The 18522-nt window shown below is 51.1% G+C and overlaps 1 protein-coding gene across 3 annotated transcripts in view; it reads left to right on the plus strand.

Annotated features, from left to right (window-relative positions):
• Positions 1–18522, plus strand: part of TET3 (tet methylcytosine dioxygenase 3) — a 167998-nt gene that overhangs the window by 119350 nt on the left and 30126 nt on the right. For all 3 annotated transcript variants that reach the window (XM_082257033.1, XM_082257034.1, XM_082257035.1), the window contains 2 exons: positions 5921–6014; positions 10375–10583. In XM_082257033.1, coding sequence (XP_082113159.1) covers positions 5921–6014; positions 10375–10583 — 303 coding nt within the window. The remainder of the gene's footprint in view (positions 1–5920; positions 6015–10374; positions 10584–18522) is intronic.

Consider the following 18522-nt stretch of genomic DNA (forward strand, 5'->3'; position numbering starts at 1 on the left):
CACAGCCCCCCTTCCTATCACACCCCCCCTTTATATCACAGCCCCCCTTTATATCACACCCCCCCTTTATATCACACCCCCCCTTTATATCACAGCCCCCCTTCCTATCACAGCCCCCCTTCCTATCACACCCCCCCTTTATATCACAGCCCCCCTTCCTATCACAGCCCCCTTTATATCACAGCCCCCTTTATATCACACCCCCCCTTTATATCACAGCCCCCCTTCCTATCACAGCCCCCCTTCCTATCACACCCCCCCTTTATATCACAGCCCCCCTTCCTATCACAGCCCCCCTTCCTATCACACCCCCCCTTTATATCACAGCCCCCCTTTATATCACACCCCCCCCTTTATATCACACCCCCCCTTTATATCACAGCCCCCCTTTATATCACAGCCCCCCTTCCTATCACACCCCCCCTTATATCACAGCCCCCCCCTTTATATCACCCCCCCCTTTATATCACAGCCCCCCTTTATATCACACCCCCCCTTTATATCACACCCCCTCTTTATATCACAGCCCCCCTTTATATCACAGCCCCCCTTCCTATCACACCCCCCCTTTATATCATAGCCCCCCTTCCTATCACACACCCCCTTCTATCACACCCCCCCTTTATATCACAGCCCCCCTTTATATCACACCCCCCTTTATATCACAGCCCCCCTTCCTATCACACCCCCCCTTCCTATCACAGCCCCCCTTTATATCACAGCCCCCCTTCCTATCACAGCCCCCCTTCCTATCACACCCCCCCTTTATATCACAGCCCCCCTTTATATCACAGCCCCCCTTCCTATCACAGCCCCCCTTCCTATCACACCCCCCCTTTATATCACAGCCCCCCTTTATATCACAGCCCCCCTTCCTATCACAGCCCCCCTTCCTATCACACCCCCCTTTATATCACAGCCCCCCTTTATATCACAGCCCCCCTTTATATCACAGCCCCCCTTCCTATCACACCCCCCCTTTATATCACACCCCCCCTTTATATCACAGCCCCCCTTCCTATCACACCCCCCCTTATATCACAGCCCCCCCTTTATATCACACCCCCCCTTTATATCACACCCCCCTTTATATCACAGCCCCCCTTCCTATCACACCCCCCCTTTATATCACAGCCCCCCTTCCTATCACACCCCCCCCCTTCTATCACACCCCCTCTTTATATCACAGCCCCCCTTTATATCACACCCCCCCTTTATATCACACCCCCCCCCTTTATATCACAGCCCCCCTTTATATCACAGCCCCCCTTCCTATCACACCCCCCCTTATATCACACCCCCCCTTCTATCACACCCCCCCTTTATATCACAGCCCCCCTTTATATCACAGCCCCCCTTCCTATCACACCCCCCCTTCCTATCACACCCTCCTTTCCTATCACAGCCCCCCTTTATCAGTGCTGGATACAGCAGCACTGGACAGCAGCACTGGAGCTGCTGGGGTTACCTTTTTATATTATAAGCTAGTGATTGGTTGCTAGGACTGCCTGGAATCCTAGCAACCAATCACCTGCTACTAAATCTGGAAAGTTAACTCCTGCTCTCTGTGCATTGCTATCCTGGCTCCCGCTCTCCATTCATTGCTATCCTGGCTCTTCCACTCTCTATTCATTGCTCTCCTGGCTCCCGCTCTCCATTCATTGCTATCCTGGCTCCCGCTCTCCGTTCATTGCTATCCTGGCTCCCGTTCTCCATTCATTGCTATCCTAGCTCCCACTCTCCGTTCATTGCTATCCTGGCTCCCGCTCTCCATTCATTGCTATCCTGGCTCCGGCTCTCCCTTCATTGCTATCCTGGCTCCCGCTCTCCATTCATTGCTCTCCTGGCTCCCGCTCTCCATTCATTGCTATCCTGGCTCCCGCTCTCCGTTCATTGCTATCCTGGCTCCCGCTCTCCATTCATTGCTATCCTGGCTCCCGCTCTCCATTCATTGCTCTCCTGGCTCCCACTCTCCGTTCATTGCTCTCCTGGCTCCCACTCTCCATTCATTGCTCTCCTGGCTCCCGCTCTCCATTCATTGCTCTCCTGGCTCCTGCTCTCCATTCATTGCTGTCCTGGCTCCCGCTCTCCATTCATTGCTCTCCTGGCTCCCGCTCTCCATTCATTGCTCTCCTGGCTCCCGCTCTCCATTCATTGCTCTCCTGGCTCCCGCTCTCCATTCATTGCTATCCTGGCTCCCGCTCTCCATTCATTGCTATCCTGGCTCCCGCTCTCCATTCATTGCTCTCCTGGCTCCGGCTCTCCGTTCATTGCTATCCTAGCTCCCACTCTCCTTTCATTGCTATCCTGGCTCCCACTCTCCATTCATTGCTCTCCTGGCTCCCACTCTCCATTCATTGCTATCCTGGCTCCCACTCTCCATTCATTGCTCTCCTGGCTCCCGCTCTCCATTCATTGCTCTCCTGGCTCCCGCTCTCCATTCATTGCTCTCCTGGCTCCCGCTTTCCATTCATTGCTATCCTGGCTCCTGCTCTCCATTCATTGCTCTCCTGGCTCCCGCTCTCCATTCATTGCTATCCTGGCTCCCGCTCTCCATTCATTGCTCTCCTGGCTCCCGCTCTCCATTCATTGCTATCCTGGCTCCCACTCTCCATTCATTGCTCTCCTGGCTCCCGCTCTCCATTCATTGCTCTCCTGGCTCCCACTCTCCATTCATTGCTATCCTGGCTCCCGCTCTCCATTCATTGCTATCCTGGCTCCCGCTCTCCATTCATTGCTCTCCTGGCTCCCACTCTCCATTCATTGCTCTCCTGGCTCCCGCTCTCCATTCATTGCTCTCCTGGCTCCCGCTCTCCATTCATTGCTCTCCTGGCTCCCGCTCTCCATTCATTGCTCTCCTGGCTCCTGTCACTTCATATGTAAAAGAAGAATTGTCCACAACATTCGGCACTTTTTAGTTGCATTGCACAAATTTTATGTTGTATTTTCTGTATTGTGGAGTTCACATTGAATGATATTCGTAGTGACGGCGCCGCGCTTCCATATCGTTCATTCGTCTGACACAAATCTGGGAACGCTGCAGTCCAATCGTTATTATCTCACACTCAGATTATCGATTGAAATATCACCGCTCTGCCTTGAGAATGGTGGGAAGAGGCCAGGACCGCCTCCAAAATGAGGAGACCGCGGGTCCGGATGGGACAGTGACTCGGTCCGGATTCAGGCCGTGGTCCCCCATTCAGTGATCCTCCTTTATTCATATATTTCACTTTTTATTTTTATTGAACATTTTCTGCTTCACTTTCCAATGACAATTTCCAGTCTCTGAATATCAGGAAGAGGAAATCTCATAATTCTCCCGGCCGCTTCTTTGTTTCCACCTTACTTCAGCCCCCCATTACTCTGCCCCCCACATCTCTCTGCTCCTCCCCCTACATCCCTCTGCTCCTCCTCCTCCCACATCTCTCTGCTCCTCCTCCCGCATGCCTCTACTCCTCCCCCTACTTCCATCTGCTCCTCCTCCTCCCACATCTCTCTGCTCCTCCTCCCGCATGCCTCTGCTCCTCCCCCTACTTCCATCTGCTCCTCCTCCTCCCACATCTCTCTGCTCCTCCTTCTCCTGCATACCTCTGCTCCTCCCCCTATTTCCATCTGCTCCTCCCCCTACTTCCATCGGCTCCTCCTCCCGCATCCCTCTGCTCCTCCCACTACATCCCTCTGCTCCTCCTCCCACATCTCTCTGCTCCTCCTCCCGCATGCCTCTGCTCCTCCCCCTACTTCCATCTGCTCCTCCTCCTCCCGCATCTCTCTGCTCCTCCCCCTACTTCCATCTGCTCCTCCTCCTCCCACATCTCTCTGCTCCTCCTCCCGCATGCCTCTGCTCCTCCCCCTACTTCCATCTGCTCCTCCTCCTCCCACATCTCTCTGCTCCTCCTTCTCTTGCATACCTCTGCTCCTCCCTCTATTTCCATCTGCTCCTCCCCCTACTTCCATCGGCTCCTCCTCCCGCATCCCTCTGCCCCTCCCACTACATCCCTCTGCTCCTCCTCCCACATCTCTCTGCTCCTCCTCCTCCCGCATCCCTCTGCTCCTCCCCCTACTTCCATCTGCTCCTCCTCCTCCCACATCTCTCTGCTCCTCCCCCTCCTGCATACCTCTGCCCCTCCCCCTACATCCCTCTGCTCCTCCTCCTCCCACATCTCTCTGCTCCTCCTCCCGCATGCCTCTGCTCCTCCCCCTACTTCCATCTGCTCCTCCTCCTCCCACATCTCTCTGCTCCTCCTTCTCCTGCATACCTCTGCTCCTCCCCCTATTTCCATCTGCTCCTCCCCCTACTTCCATCGGCTCCTCCTCCCGCATCCCTCTGCTCCTCCCACTACATCCCTCTGCTCCTCCTCCCACATCTCTCTGCTCCTCCTCCTCCCGCATCCCTCTGCTCCTCCCCCTACTTCCATCTGCTCCTCCTCCTCCCACATCTCTCTGCTCCTCCCCCTCCTGCATACCTCTGCCCCTCCCCCTACATCCCTCTGCTCCTCCTCCTCCCACATCTCTCTGCTCCTCCTCCCGCATGCCTCTGCTCCTCCCCCTACTTCCATCTGCTCCTCCTCCTCCCACATCTCTCTGCTCCTCCTTCTCCTGCATACCTCTGCTCCTCCCCCTATTTCCATCTGCTCCTCCCCCTACTTCCATCGGCTCCTCCTCCCGCATCCCTCTGCTCCTCCCACTACATCCCTCTGCTCCTCCTCCCACATCTCTCTGCTCCTCCTCCTCCCGCATCCCTCTGCTCCTCCCCCTACTTCCATCTGCTCCTCCTCCTCCCACATCTCTCTGCTCCTCCCCCTCCTGCATACCTCTGCCCCTCCCCCTACATCCCTCTGCTCCTCCTCCTCCCACATCTCTCTGCTCCTCCTCCCGCATGCCTCTGCTCCTCCCCCTACTTCCATCTGCTCCTCCTCCTCCCACATCTCTCTGCTCCTCCTTCTCCTGCATCCCTCTGCTCCTCCCCCTATTTCCATATGCTCCTCCCCCTACTTCCATCGGCTCCTCCTCCCGCATCCCTCTGCTCTTCCCACTACATCCCTCTGCTCCTCCTCCCACATCTCTCTGCTCCTCCTCCTCCCGCATCCCTCTGCTCCTCCCCCTACTTCCATCTGCTCCTCCTCCTCCCACATCTCTCTGCTCCTCCTCCCGCATGCCTCTGCTCCTCCCCCTACTTCCATCTGCTCCTCCTCCTCCCACATCTCTCTGCTCCTCCTCCCGCATGCCTCTGCTCCTCCCCCTACTTCCATCTGCTCCTCCCCCTACTTCCATCGGCTCCTCCTCCCGCATCCCTCTGCTCCTCCCACTACATCCCTCTGCTCCTCCTCCCACATCTCTCTGCTCCTCCTCCTCCCGCATCCCTCTGCTCCTCCCCCTACTTCCATCTGCTCCTCCTCCTCCCACATCTCTCTGCTTCTCCTCCCGCATGCCTCTGCTCCTCCCCCTACTTCCATCTGCTCCTCCCCCTACTTCCATCGGCTCCTCCTCCCGCATCCCTCTGCTCCTCCCACTACATCCCTCTGCTCCTCCTCCCACATCTCTCTGCTCCTCCTCCTCCCGCATCCCTCTGCTCCTCCCACTACATCCCTCTGCTCCTCCCCCTACTTCCATCTGCTCCTTATCCCTCTGCTCCTCCCACTACATCCCTCTGCTCCTCCTCCAACATCTCTCTGCTCCTCCTCCTCCCGCATCCCTCTGCTCCTCCCCCTACTTCCATCTGCTCCTCTTCCCACATCTCTCTGCTCCTCCTCCTCCCCCCGCATCCCTCTGCAACTCCCCCCCTCATCTCTCAGCTCCTCCAACATCTCTCTGCTCCATCCCCACCTTCTCCCCCCCCCCCCTGTATCCCTCTACTCCTCCCCGGTATCACAGAACCGATTCCATGGCTCATCCTTCCGTTATTCTTTATTCCTTTCTGCAGATATGGAGAGAAAGGGAAAGCAATCCGAATCGAGAAAGTCGTTTATACGGGAAAAGAAGGGAAGAGCTCCAGAGGATGTCCAATCGCCAAATGGGTGCGTATCCCATCTTATATGTAGAGGAGGACACTGGTCATGAATGTAGGACACTGACTGTGAATGTAGGATACTAGCAGTGAATGTAGGACACTGAATGTGAATGTAGGAAACTGGCCGTGAATGTAAGACACTGGCTGTGAATGTAGGACACTGACTGTGAATGTAGGACACTGACTGTGAATGTAGGACACTGGCCATGAATGTAGGACACTGGCTGTGAATGTAGGACTCTGGCCATGAATGTGGGACACTGGCCATGAATGTAGGACACTGACTGTGAATGTTGGACATTGGCCATCAATGTAGGACACTGGCTGTGAATGTAGGATACTATCCATGAATGTAAGACACTGGCTGTGAATGTAGGACACTGGCCGTGAATGTAGGACACTTTCTTTGAATGTAGGACACTGTCTGTGAATGTAGAATACTAGCCATGAATGTAGGACACTGGCTGTAAATGTAGGACACTGGCCATGAATGTAGGACACTGGCCATGAATGTAGGACACTGGCTGTGGATGTAGGACACTGGCCATGAATGTAGGACACTTACTGTGAATGTAGGACACTGGCTGTGAATGTAGGATGCTAGCCATGAGTGTAAGACACTGGCTGTGAATGTAGGACATTGGCTATGAATGTAGGACACTGGCCGTGAATGTAGGACACTGGCCATGAATGTAGGACACTGGCCATGAATGTAGGACACTGGCTGTGAATGTAGGACACTGGCTGTGAATATAGGACACTGGCTGTGAATGTAGGATACTATCCATGAATGTAAGACACTGGCTGTGAATGTAGGACACTGGCCGTGAATGTAGGACACTTTCTTTGAATGTAGGACACTGTCTGTGAATGTAGGACACTGACTGTGAATGTTGGACATTGGCCATCAATGTAGGACACTGGCTGTGAATGTAGGATACTATCCATGAATGTAAGACACTGGCTGTGAATGTAGGACACTGGCCGTGAATGTAGGACACTTTCTTTGAATGTAGGACACTGTCTGTGAATGTAGGATACTAGCCATGAATGTAGGACACTGGCTGTAAATGTAGGACACTGGCCATGAATGTAGGACACTGGCCATGAATGTAGGACACTGGCTGTGGATGTAGGACACTGGCCATGAATGTAGGACACTTACTGTGAATGTAGGACACTGGCTGTGAATGTAGGATGCTAGCCATGAGTGTAAGACACTGGCTGTGAATGTAGGACATTGGCTATGAATGTAGGACACTGGCCGTGAATGTAGGACACTGGCCATGAATGTAGGACACTGGCTGTGAATGTAGGACACTGGCTGTGGATGTAGGACACTGGCCATGAATGTAGGACACTTACTGTGAATGTAGGACACTGGCTGTGAATGTAGGATGCTAGCCATGAGTGTAAGACACTGGCTGTGAATGTAGGACATTGGCTATGAATGTAGGACACTGGCCGTGAATGTAGGACACTGGCCATGAATGTAGGACACTGGCCATGAATGTAGGACACTGGCCATGAATGTAGGACACTGGCTGTGAATGTAGGACACTGGCTGTGAATGTAGGATACTATCCATGAATGTAAGACACTGGCTGTGAATGTAGGACACTGGCCGTGAATGTAGGACACTTTCTTTGAATGTAGGACACTGTCTGTGAATGTAGGACACTGGCCACGAATGTAGGACACTGGCTGTGAATGTAGGACACTGGCCATGAATGTAGGATACTGGCTGTGAATGTAGAACACTGGCTGTGAATGTAGGATACTAGCCAAGAATGTAGGTCACTGGCTATGAATGAAGGACACTGGCCATGAATGTAGGACACTTACTTTGAATGTAGGACACTGGCTGTGAATGTAGGATACTGGCCATGAATGTAGGACACTGGCTGTGAATGTAAGACACTGGCTGTGAATGTAGGACACTGGCCATGAATGTAGGATACTTACTGTGAATGTAGGACACTGGCTGTGAATGTAGGATGCTAGCCATGAGTGTAAGACACTGGCTGTGAATGTAGGACATTGGCCATGAATGTAGGACACTGGCCGTGAATGTAGGACACTGGCTGTGAATGTAGGACACTGGCTGTGAATATAGGACACTGGCTGTGAATGTAGGATACTAGCCATGAATGTAAGACACTGGCTGTGAATGTAGGACATTGGCCATCAATGTAGGACACTGGCTGTGAATGTAGGACATTGGCCATCAATGTAGGACACTGGCCGTGAATGTAGGACACTTTCTTTGAATGTAGGACACTGTCTGTGAATGAAGGACACTGGCCATGAATGTAGGACACTGGCTGTGAATGTAGGACACTGGCTGTGAATGTAGGACACTGGCCACGAATGTAGGACACTGGCTGTGAATGTAGGACACTGGCCATGAATGTAGGATACTGGCTGTGAATGTAGAACACTGGCTGTGAATGTAGGATACTAGCCAAGAATGTAGGTCACTGGCTATGAATGAAGGACACTGGCCATGAATGTAGGACACTTACTTTGAATGTAGGACACTGGCTGTGAATGTAGGATACTGGCCATGAATGTAGGACACTGGTCATGAATGTAAGACACTGATTGTCAATGTAGGACACTGGCCATGAATGTAGGACACTGGCTGTGAATGTAGGACACTGGCTGTGAATGTAGGACACTGGCCATGAATGTAGGACACTGGCTATGGATGTAGGACAATGGCTGTGAATGTAGGTTACTGGCTGTGAATGTAGGACACTGGCTGTTTAATGGAGAGGAATGCTGCGACTAATGAATGTAGTGGAATGTTGCGATGAATAAATGTAGTGGAATGTTGCGATGAATGAATGGAGTGGAATGTTTTGATGAATGAATGGAGTGGAATGCTGCAACTGATGAATGGTGTGATGAATGAATGGAGGGGAATGGTGCGATGAATGAATGGAGTGAAATGCTGCGACTAATGAATGGATTGGAATGCTGCGATGAATGAATGGAGTGGAATGCTGCGACTAATGAATGGAGTGGAATGGTGTGATGAATGAATGGAGGGGAATGCTGCGATGAATGAATGGAGGGGAATGCTGCAATGAATGAATGGAGGGGAATGCTGTGATGAATGAATGGAGTGGAATGCTGTGACTGATGAATGGAGTGGAATGCTGTGACTGATGAATGAAGGGGAATGGTGTGATGAATGAATGCAGTGGAATGCTGTGACTGATGAATGGAGTGGAATGGTGTGATGAATGAATGGAGGGGAATGCTGCAATGAATGAATGGAGGGGAATGCTGTGATGAATGAATGGAGTGGAATGCTGTGACTGATGAATGGAGTGGAATGCTGTGACTGATGAATGAAGGGGAATGGTGTGATGAATGAATGGAGTGGAATGCTGTGACTGATGAATGAATGGAGTGGAATGGTGCGATGAATGAATGGAGTGGAATGGTGCGATGAATGAATGGAGTGGAATGGTGTGATGAATGAATGGAGTGGAATGGTGTGATGAATGAATGGATGGGGAATGGTAGAAATGTTTGCGCCGTTTTTCCTTCCGGGGGATGGGATGAGATTCTTTATCCTCCGCCCCTCCCCCTCTTCCTCTGCTTTCTATCAGCGGATGGCGGAGGTGAAATGAGGACGCGGCGGTTTGTTTGTCGCTATTTATAGATCTCCGGGCGGCCGCGCTGTTCTCCACTCCTGAACCTCGGAGGACACGGAGCGCCCCGCTCCTCATTCCACGCCGTGCATTATGGGAGGAATTAAATGTTCTTCAGGTGGAGTCGCAGCGTCCGGAGAATGCGATTCGTAGATCTGCGCCCGGCGCTTCCCAAAAACCGCAAAACGCTCCAAATCTGCGATTAGAAATCCGAGTTTTATCATAGAATGTGCTGGAAGGTGGAAGAGCAACTTAGAGGGAAGTCCTGTCACCCTTTGTGGCCCCTGTGTGACCTCTGTGTGACCCCTTGTGACCTCTGTGTGACCCCTTGTGACCTCTGTTTGACCCTGTGTGACCCCTGTTTGGCCCTTTGTAGGTATCTGAGGGCTTCACTCCTCATTCATTTCAGCCATTCAGATTTCCCCCATGGAGTCCGGGGGCCGCTGTGAGAACAATCAGATGGAAGCATGGAAACTCATTGAACCTCCAATGAGCACAGAGGTGGGAAGGTCCTCCTCTGGACTCTCCGCAGCCCTTTGGTGGTCCAATGTAGTCACCTTGGAGGAGATGATGGGGGTTGGGGTGCTGATAAGAAAGTGGGGGCCCCGGTATGTAGAAGTTCTCGGGAACTCGTCATACTTGGGCCAGGCTGAGAGTTTCCCCCACATTCCTGGGAATTAATCGATGTTCTGTCTTCTTCAGGTGATCCGCCGGCAGAGTGAGGAGGAGAAGCTTCTGGTTTTGGTTCGGCATCGGGCCGGTCACAGCTGTGAGAACGCCGTCATCATCATCCTCATCATGGCGTGGGAGGGAATCTCGCGATCCCTGGGAGATTCACTCTACAGCACCATCACCGAGACCATCACCAAATACGGGAACCCCACCTCCAGAAGATGCGGCCTGAATGACGAGTGAGTCCCCTCCTTCCCCATCATTCACCCATCCATCACTGATCCATCACCCATCATTCACCCATCCATCACTGATCCATTAACCCATCATTCACCTATTCATCATCATTCACCCACCCATCATTCACCCACCCATCCATCACGCATCCATCACCCATGAATCACCCATCATTCACCCATCCATCACTGATCCATTAACCCATCATTCACCCATTCATCATCATTCACCCACTCATCCATCACTCATCATTCACCCACCCATCCATCGCCCATCATTCACCCATCCATCACTGATCCATTAACCCCTCATTCACCCATTCATCATCATTCACCCACCCATCCATCACCCATCATTCACCCACCCATCCATCACCCATCATTCACCCATCCATCACTGATCCATCACCAAATACGGGAACCCCACCTCCAGAAGATGCGGCCTGAATGACGAGTGAGTCCCCTCCTTCCCCATCATTCACCCATCCATCACCATCATTCACCCATCCATCACCCATCCATCACCCATCATTCACACACCCATCATTCACCCATCCATCACTGATCCATCACCCATCATTCACCCATCCATCACTGATCCATTAACCCCTCATTCACCCATTCATCATCATTCACCCACCCATCCATCACCCATCATTCACCCATCCATCACTGATCCATCACCAAATACGGGAACCCCACCTCCAGAAGATGTGGCCTGAATGACGAGTGAGTCCCCTCCTTCCCCATCATTCACCCCCCTCCCCCCTCTATATACAGTCAGGTCCATAAATATTGGGACATGGACACAATTCTAATCTTTTTGGCTCTATACACCACCACAATGGATTTGAAATTAAACAAACAAGATGTGCTTTACCTGCAGAATTTCAGCTTTAATTTGAGGGTATTTACATCCAAATCAGGTGAACGGTGTAGGAATTACAACAGTTTGTATATGTGCCTCCCACTTTTTAAGGGACCAAAAGTAATGGGACAGATTAACAATCATAAATCAAACTTTCACTTTTTAATACTTGGTTGCAAATCCTTTGCAGTCAATTACAGCCTGAAGTGTGGAAGGCATAGACATCACCAGACGCTGGGTTTCATCCCTGGTGATGCTCTGCCAGGCCTCTACTGCAACTGTCTTCAGTTCCTGCTTGTCCTTGGGGCATTTTCCCTTCAGTTTTGTCTTCAGCAAGTGAAATGCATGCTCAATCCGATTCAGGTCAGGTGATTGACTTGGCCATTGCATAACATTCCACTTCTTTCCCTTAAAAAACTCTTTGGTTGCTTTCGCAGTATGCTTCGGGTCATTGTCCATCTGCACTGTGAAGCGCCGTCCAATGAGTTCTGAAACATTTGGCTGAATCTGAGCCGATAATATTCCCCGAAACACTTCAGAATTCATCCTGCTGCTTCTGTCAGCAGTCACATCATCAATAAATACAAGAGAACCAGTTCCATTGGCAGCCAGACATGCCCACGCCATGACACTACCACCACCATGCTTCACTGATGAGGTGGTATGCTTTGGATCCTTTCCTTCTCCATACTCTTCTCTTCCCATCACTCTGCTACAAGTTGATCTTGGTCTCATCTGTCCATAGAATGTTCCAGAACTGTGAAGGCTTTTTTAGATGTTGTTTGGCAAACTCTAATCTGGCCTTCCTGTTTTTGAGGCTCACCAATGGTTTACATCTTGTGGTGAACCCTCTGTATTCACTCTGGTGAAGTCTTCTCCTGATTGTTGACTTTGACACACATACACCTACCTCCTGGAGAGTGTTCCTGATCTGACACACATACACCTACCTCCTGGAGAGTGTTCCTGACCTGACACACATACACCTACCTCCTGGAGAGTGTTCCTGATCTGACACACATACACCTACCTCCTGGAGAGTGTTCCTGATCTGACACACATACACCTACCTCCTGGGGAGTGTTCCTGATCTGACACACATACACCTACCTCCTGGAGAGTGTTCTTCATCTGACACACATACACCTACCTCCTGGAGAGTGTTCTTGATCTGACACACATACACCTACCTCCTGGAGAGTGATCTTGATCTGGCCAACTGTTGTGAAGGTGACATACATACACCTACCTCCTGGAGAGTGTTCTTGATCTGACACACATACACCTACCTCCTGGAGAGTGTTCCTGATCTGACACACATACACCTACCTCCTGGAGAGTGTTCTTGATCTGACACACATACACCTACCTCCTGGAGAGTGTTCTTGATCTGACACACATACACCTACCTCCTGGAGAGTGTTCTTGATCTGGCACACATACACCTACCTCCTGGAGAGTGATCTTGATCTGGCCAACTGTTGTGAAGGGTGTTTTCTTCACCAGGGAAAGAATTCTTCGGTCATCCACCACAGTTGTTTTCCGTGGTCTTCCGGGTCTTTTGGTGTTGCTGAGCTCACCGGGGCGTTCTTTCTTTTTAAGGATGTTCCAAACAGTAGATTTGGCCACACCTAATGTTTTTGCTCTCTCTCTGATGGGTTTGTTTTGTTTTTTCCGCCTAATGATGGCTTCCTTCACTGATAAGTGACAGCTCTTTGGATCTCATATTGAGAGTTGACAGCAACAGATTCCAAATGCAAATAGCACACTTGAAATGAACTCTGAACCTTTTATCTGCTCCTTGTAAATGGGATAATGAGGGAATAACACACACCTGGCCATGGAACAGCTGAGCAGCCAATTGTCCCTTAAAAAGTGGGAGGCACATATACAAACTGTTGTAATTCCTACACCTTTCACCTGATTTGGATGTAAATTCCCTCAAATTAAAGCTGAAAGTCTGCAGGTAAAGCACATCTTGTTTGTTTCATTTCAAATCCATTGTGGTGGTGTATAGAGCCAAAAAGATTAGAATTGTGTCCATGTCCCAATATTTATGGACCTGACTGTATACTATACACCCCCTCCCCCCTCTCCATTTACACCCTCCCCCCTCTATATACACCCCCTCCCCCCTCTATATACACTATACACCCCCTCCCCCCTCTATATACACTATACACCCCCTCCCCCCTCTATATACACTATACACCCCCTCCCCCCTCTATTTACACTATACACCCCCTCCCCCCTCTCTATATACACTATATTACCAAAAGTATTGGGACGCCTCTCTATATACACTATATTACCAAAAGTATTGGGACCCCTCTCTATATACACTATATTACCAAAAGTATTGGGACCCCTCTCTATATACACTATATTACCAAAAGTATTGGGACGCCTCTCTATATACACTATATTACCAAAAGTATTGGGACCCCTCTCTATATACATTATATTACCAAAAGTATTGGGACCCCTCTCTATATACACTATATTACTAAAAGTATTGGGACGCCTTACACACACATGAACTTTAATGGCATCCCAGTCTTAGTCCGTAGGGTTCAATATTGAGTTGGCTCCGCCCTTTGCAGCTATAACAGCTTCAACTCTTCTGGGAAGGCCGTCCACAAGGTTTAGGAGTGTCTATGGGAATGTTTCACCATTCTTCCAGAAGAGCATTTGTGAGGTCAGGCACTGATGTTGGATGAGAAGACCTGGCTCACAGTGTCCACCCTAATTCATCCCAAAGGTATTCTATCAGGTTAAGGTGGAGGCAGTCATGTTCCTCCACCCCCAAACTCTCTCATCCATGTCTTTATGGACCTTGCTTTGTGCACTGGTGGGCAGTCATGTTGGAACAGGAAGGGGCCATCCCCAAACTCCTCCCACAAAGTTGGGAGCATGAAAAAGCAAGGTCCATAAAGACATGGATGAGGAAGTTTGGGGTGGAGGAACGTGACTGACCTGCACAGAGTCCTGACCTCAACCTGATAGAATATTATTATGGTGTGGGGTAGGGGGGATTATGGTGGGGGAGGGGGATTATGATGTGGTGGAGGGGGGATTATGGTGGGGGAGGGGGGATTATGATGTGGTGGAGGGGGGATTATGGTGGGGGGTGTTTTTCAGGGGTTGGGATTGGCCCCTTAGTTCCAGTGAAGAGAACTCTCTAGGTGTCAGCAGACCAAGGCGCTCCTCCCCCGATTCTCATCCTTTCCTCGGAGAACACTTCTTGTGGCAGAACTTTCCATGGAAGGGATAGAAATAGTGCGGATGTATGAAGAATGACTGCGATTACCTGATTGGACCCCTCCCCCCCCCCCAGTCCAGATCCCACCGAATAACTTTATATTTAAATCAGAGGAAAGTTTATGGAGAACCAAAAAACATGAGAAAGTCCTTCACATTGCGAGAAGTTCCGTCAGCCAGTTCTGTGCGGAGAATAGCGATCATCAGAGAGACATCCAATGCATGGAGAGATCGCAGAAATCGCACCCCACAGCATGTATACTTATAGAAACACCACCCCCATCCAACTACCCAACCCCTCCCCCTCACCACCCAACTACCCCCACCCAACTACCCCTACTACCCCCACCCAATGAGGACCCAGACATGACATCACACTCAACAACTAGAAGGGGAGGAGAGCAGAGTTGTGTCCACTCTTACCCCGCCCCCTCTATCCGGCGGCACCCTCTATGCCGGTCCTTGGCCCGCAGATACATAGGGGGATGGGCGCCCGGCTTGTGCAGCATTATGGCAGCAGCCCAGACGCCAGGTCCAAACTTCTGGTTGCCATGGTGACCCGGGGTTTGTGGAACCCTGATATATATATATACACAGTCAGATCTTATAATAATAGTCGGTCCAATAGAACCTGGCCTGGGATTGGTAACCAACATCTCCAGATCTTCTAAAAGTGGGAGGGGCTCCCCTATGCTGATATCACCGTAATGTTCTCCCCATATTGGCTCCCCACGTCTTTGGTGTAGAGGGGCCTAGGAAACCCAATGCTGTAGGTCAGGGTCCTTCAAACTATGGCCCTCCAGTTGTTCAGGAACTACAATTCCCATCATGCCTCGTCATGTCTGTGAATGTCAGAGTCTTACAATGCCTCATGGGATGTGTAGTTCTGAGACAGCTGGAGGGTCGTAGTTTGTAGATCCCTGTTGTAGAATAAGCTCACGGGTTGGACCCTGAGACTCGTACATATACCTCCTCTATCATCCCATCAGATACGCATGGTTTGGGGTGAAGAGGTGGAGGCACTTGGAAAGATCTGGTATTCGTGTGTATCAGACTAGTCCTGTACCTGGGCACCTCCATAGAAGAGGTATGAGGCCCTCGTTGTCCCTACTACACCTGGCACACAAGGGATCAGGACGTAGCCCAAGATTAAACAATGTAAGGGGGGAGCGATGCACCCGGGATAGTAAATATCGCTGTGTCAGCCTTTGGGTGACATTCATAGAGTCACTCGGTCACATTCCAAGTCCTCAGTCCCGTGATCTCCAGAGAAGACACATTCATCCTTCTCCCATCTCCCCCCGTATTAGGAAATCTCTCTTCTAGCACCGTCGTAGAATACCTGGCATTGAACCGTTAGTGGAGATGGAGGGCTCCATGATGGAGAAAGGAGGGGTGGGGGATAATATAGGAGAGGCCAAGGAGGGCGAGCCGTAAACGCATGCTGTGTTCGGAGATAAAAGACATCCATGGTGGATGGAAAGCCATACTGGGACTGGTACTGGTCAGATGTGAGCCGCCCGCCTGAAGATGAGTTACACCCAACGCTCGCCACCCGGCCCACTGCCATCCGACTTCTTCCCAAGGGGCAATAATATTCCCGATGGGCCGGATATACTAAAACCCGACACCGGGTCCAGCTGGTCAGATGTGAGCCGCCTGCCTGAAGATGAGTTACACCCAACGCTCACCACCCGGCCCACTGCCATCCGACTTCTTCCCAAGGGGCAATAATATTCCCAATGGGCCGGAGACACTAAAACCCAATACCGGTTCCAGCTGGTCAGATGTGAGCCGCCCGCCTGAAGATGAGTTACACCCAACGCTCGCCACCCGGCCCACTGCCATCCGACTTCTTCCCAAGGGGCAATAATATTCCCGATGGGCCGGAGACACTAAAACCCGACACCGGGTCCAGCTGGTCACCTTGGTCCAAATCTTCTGCATTCACCTCTACGTGGGATGTAATTCAGTAGATTTCCGGAAAGGATGGACCTCTGGGGGAGACCATCCCCCCCCCACAAAGCCAAGGCCAGCGTTGGATCACTAGTTACCCCTCCCTAAAGCTCACTCAAGCCGCCCATCATCTGCTGCAACCGGAGATTCTGAGGTGCCAACCCCCTGTTATCCTTCACCCTTTGTAGACCAATAACTTTATTACAGACATTTCCAATATTGATTACTTCTAATTCTCTTTACAAGTTAATATGTAAGTTATCATTTTTATATTGAACCCGTTTGTGGGTCTTGTTGGCCAATCACATTCATCCACACTATTAGAAACATTTTCCAGGGTTGGGGTGCAGGAATTAGTCTCAGAGGAGAGGAGTTCTGGTTCCTCTTTATGAGCTCAGTGAGTGCCCATTGGAAGCCAATCGACCCATTACTGATTTATCACGCTGGGTTCTGCACCATGATTGGAGGCGGCTATCTTACTAGAGGCGGCCATCTTACTAGAGGATGCGGCTATCTTACTAGAGGAGGCGGCTATCTTACTAGAGGAGGCGGCTATCTTACTAGAGGAGGCGGCCATCTTACTAGAGGATGCGGCTATCTTACTAGAGGAGGCGGCTATCTTACTAGAGGAGGCGGCTATCTTACTAGAGGAGGCGGCCATTTTACTAGAGGAGGCGGCCATCTTACTAGAGGATGCGGCTATCTTACTAGAGGAGGCGGCCATCTTACTAGAGGAGGCGGCCATCTTACTAGAAGAAGCGGCTATCTTACTAGAGGAGGCGGCTATCTTACTAGAGGAGGCGGCTATCTTACTAGAGGAGGCGGCCATTTTACTAGAGGAGGCGGCCATCTTACTAGAGGAGGCGGCTATCTTACTAGAGGAGGCGGCCATCTTACTAGAGGATGTGGCTATCTTACTAGAGGAGGCGGCTATCTTACTAGAGGAGGCGGCCATCTTACTAGAGGAGGCGGCCATCTTACTAGAGGATGCGGCTATCTTACTAGAGGAGGCGGCCATCTTACTAGAGGATGTGGCTATCTTACTAGAGGAGGCGGCTATCTTACTAGAGGAGGCGGCCATCTTACTAGAGGATGCGGCTATCTTACTAGAGGAGGCGGCTATCTTACTAGAGGAGGCGGCCATCTTACTAGAGGAGGTGGCCATCTTACTAGAGGAGGCGGCTATCTCACTAGAGGAGGCGGCTATCATACTAGAGGAGGCGGCTATCTTACTAGAGGAGGCGGCTATCTTACTAGAGGAGGCGGCCATCTTACTAGAGGAGGCGGCCATCTTACTAGAGGAGGCGGCATCTTACTAGAGGAGGCGGCTATCTTACTAGAGGAGGCGGCTATCTTACTAGAGGAGGCGGCCATCTTACTAGAGGATGTGGCTATCTTACTAGAGGAGGCGGCTATCTTACTAGAGGAGGCGGCCATCTTACTAGAGGAGGCGGCCATCTTACTAGAGGATGTGGCTATCTTACTAGAGGAGGCGGCTATCTTACTAGAGGAGGCGGCCATCTTACTAGAGGATGTGGCTATCTTACTAGAGGATGTGGCTATCTTACTAGAGGAGGCGGCTATCTTACTAGAGGAGGCGGCCATCTTACTAGAGGAGGTGGCCATCTTACTAGAGGAGGCGGCTATCTCACTAGAGGAGGCGGCTATCATACTAGAGGAGGCGGCTATCATACTAGAGGAGGCGGCTATCTTACTAGAGGAGGCGGCTATCTTACTAGAGGAGGCGGCCATCTTACTAGAGGAGGCGGCCATCTTACTAGAGGAGGCGGCATCTTACTAGAGGAGGCGGCTATCTTACTAGAGGAGGCGGCCATCTTACTAGAGGAGGCGGCTATC

Source organism: Pelophylax lessonae (assembly GCF_965119305.1).
Source record: "Pelophylax lessonae genome assembly, chromosome: 4".
In the NCBI taxonomy this organism is placed as follows: domain Eukaryota; kingdom Metazoa; phylum Chordata; class Amphibia; order Anura; family Ranidae; genus Pelophylax; species Pelophylax lessonae.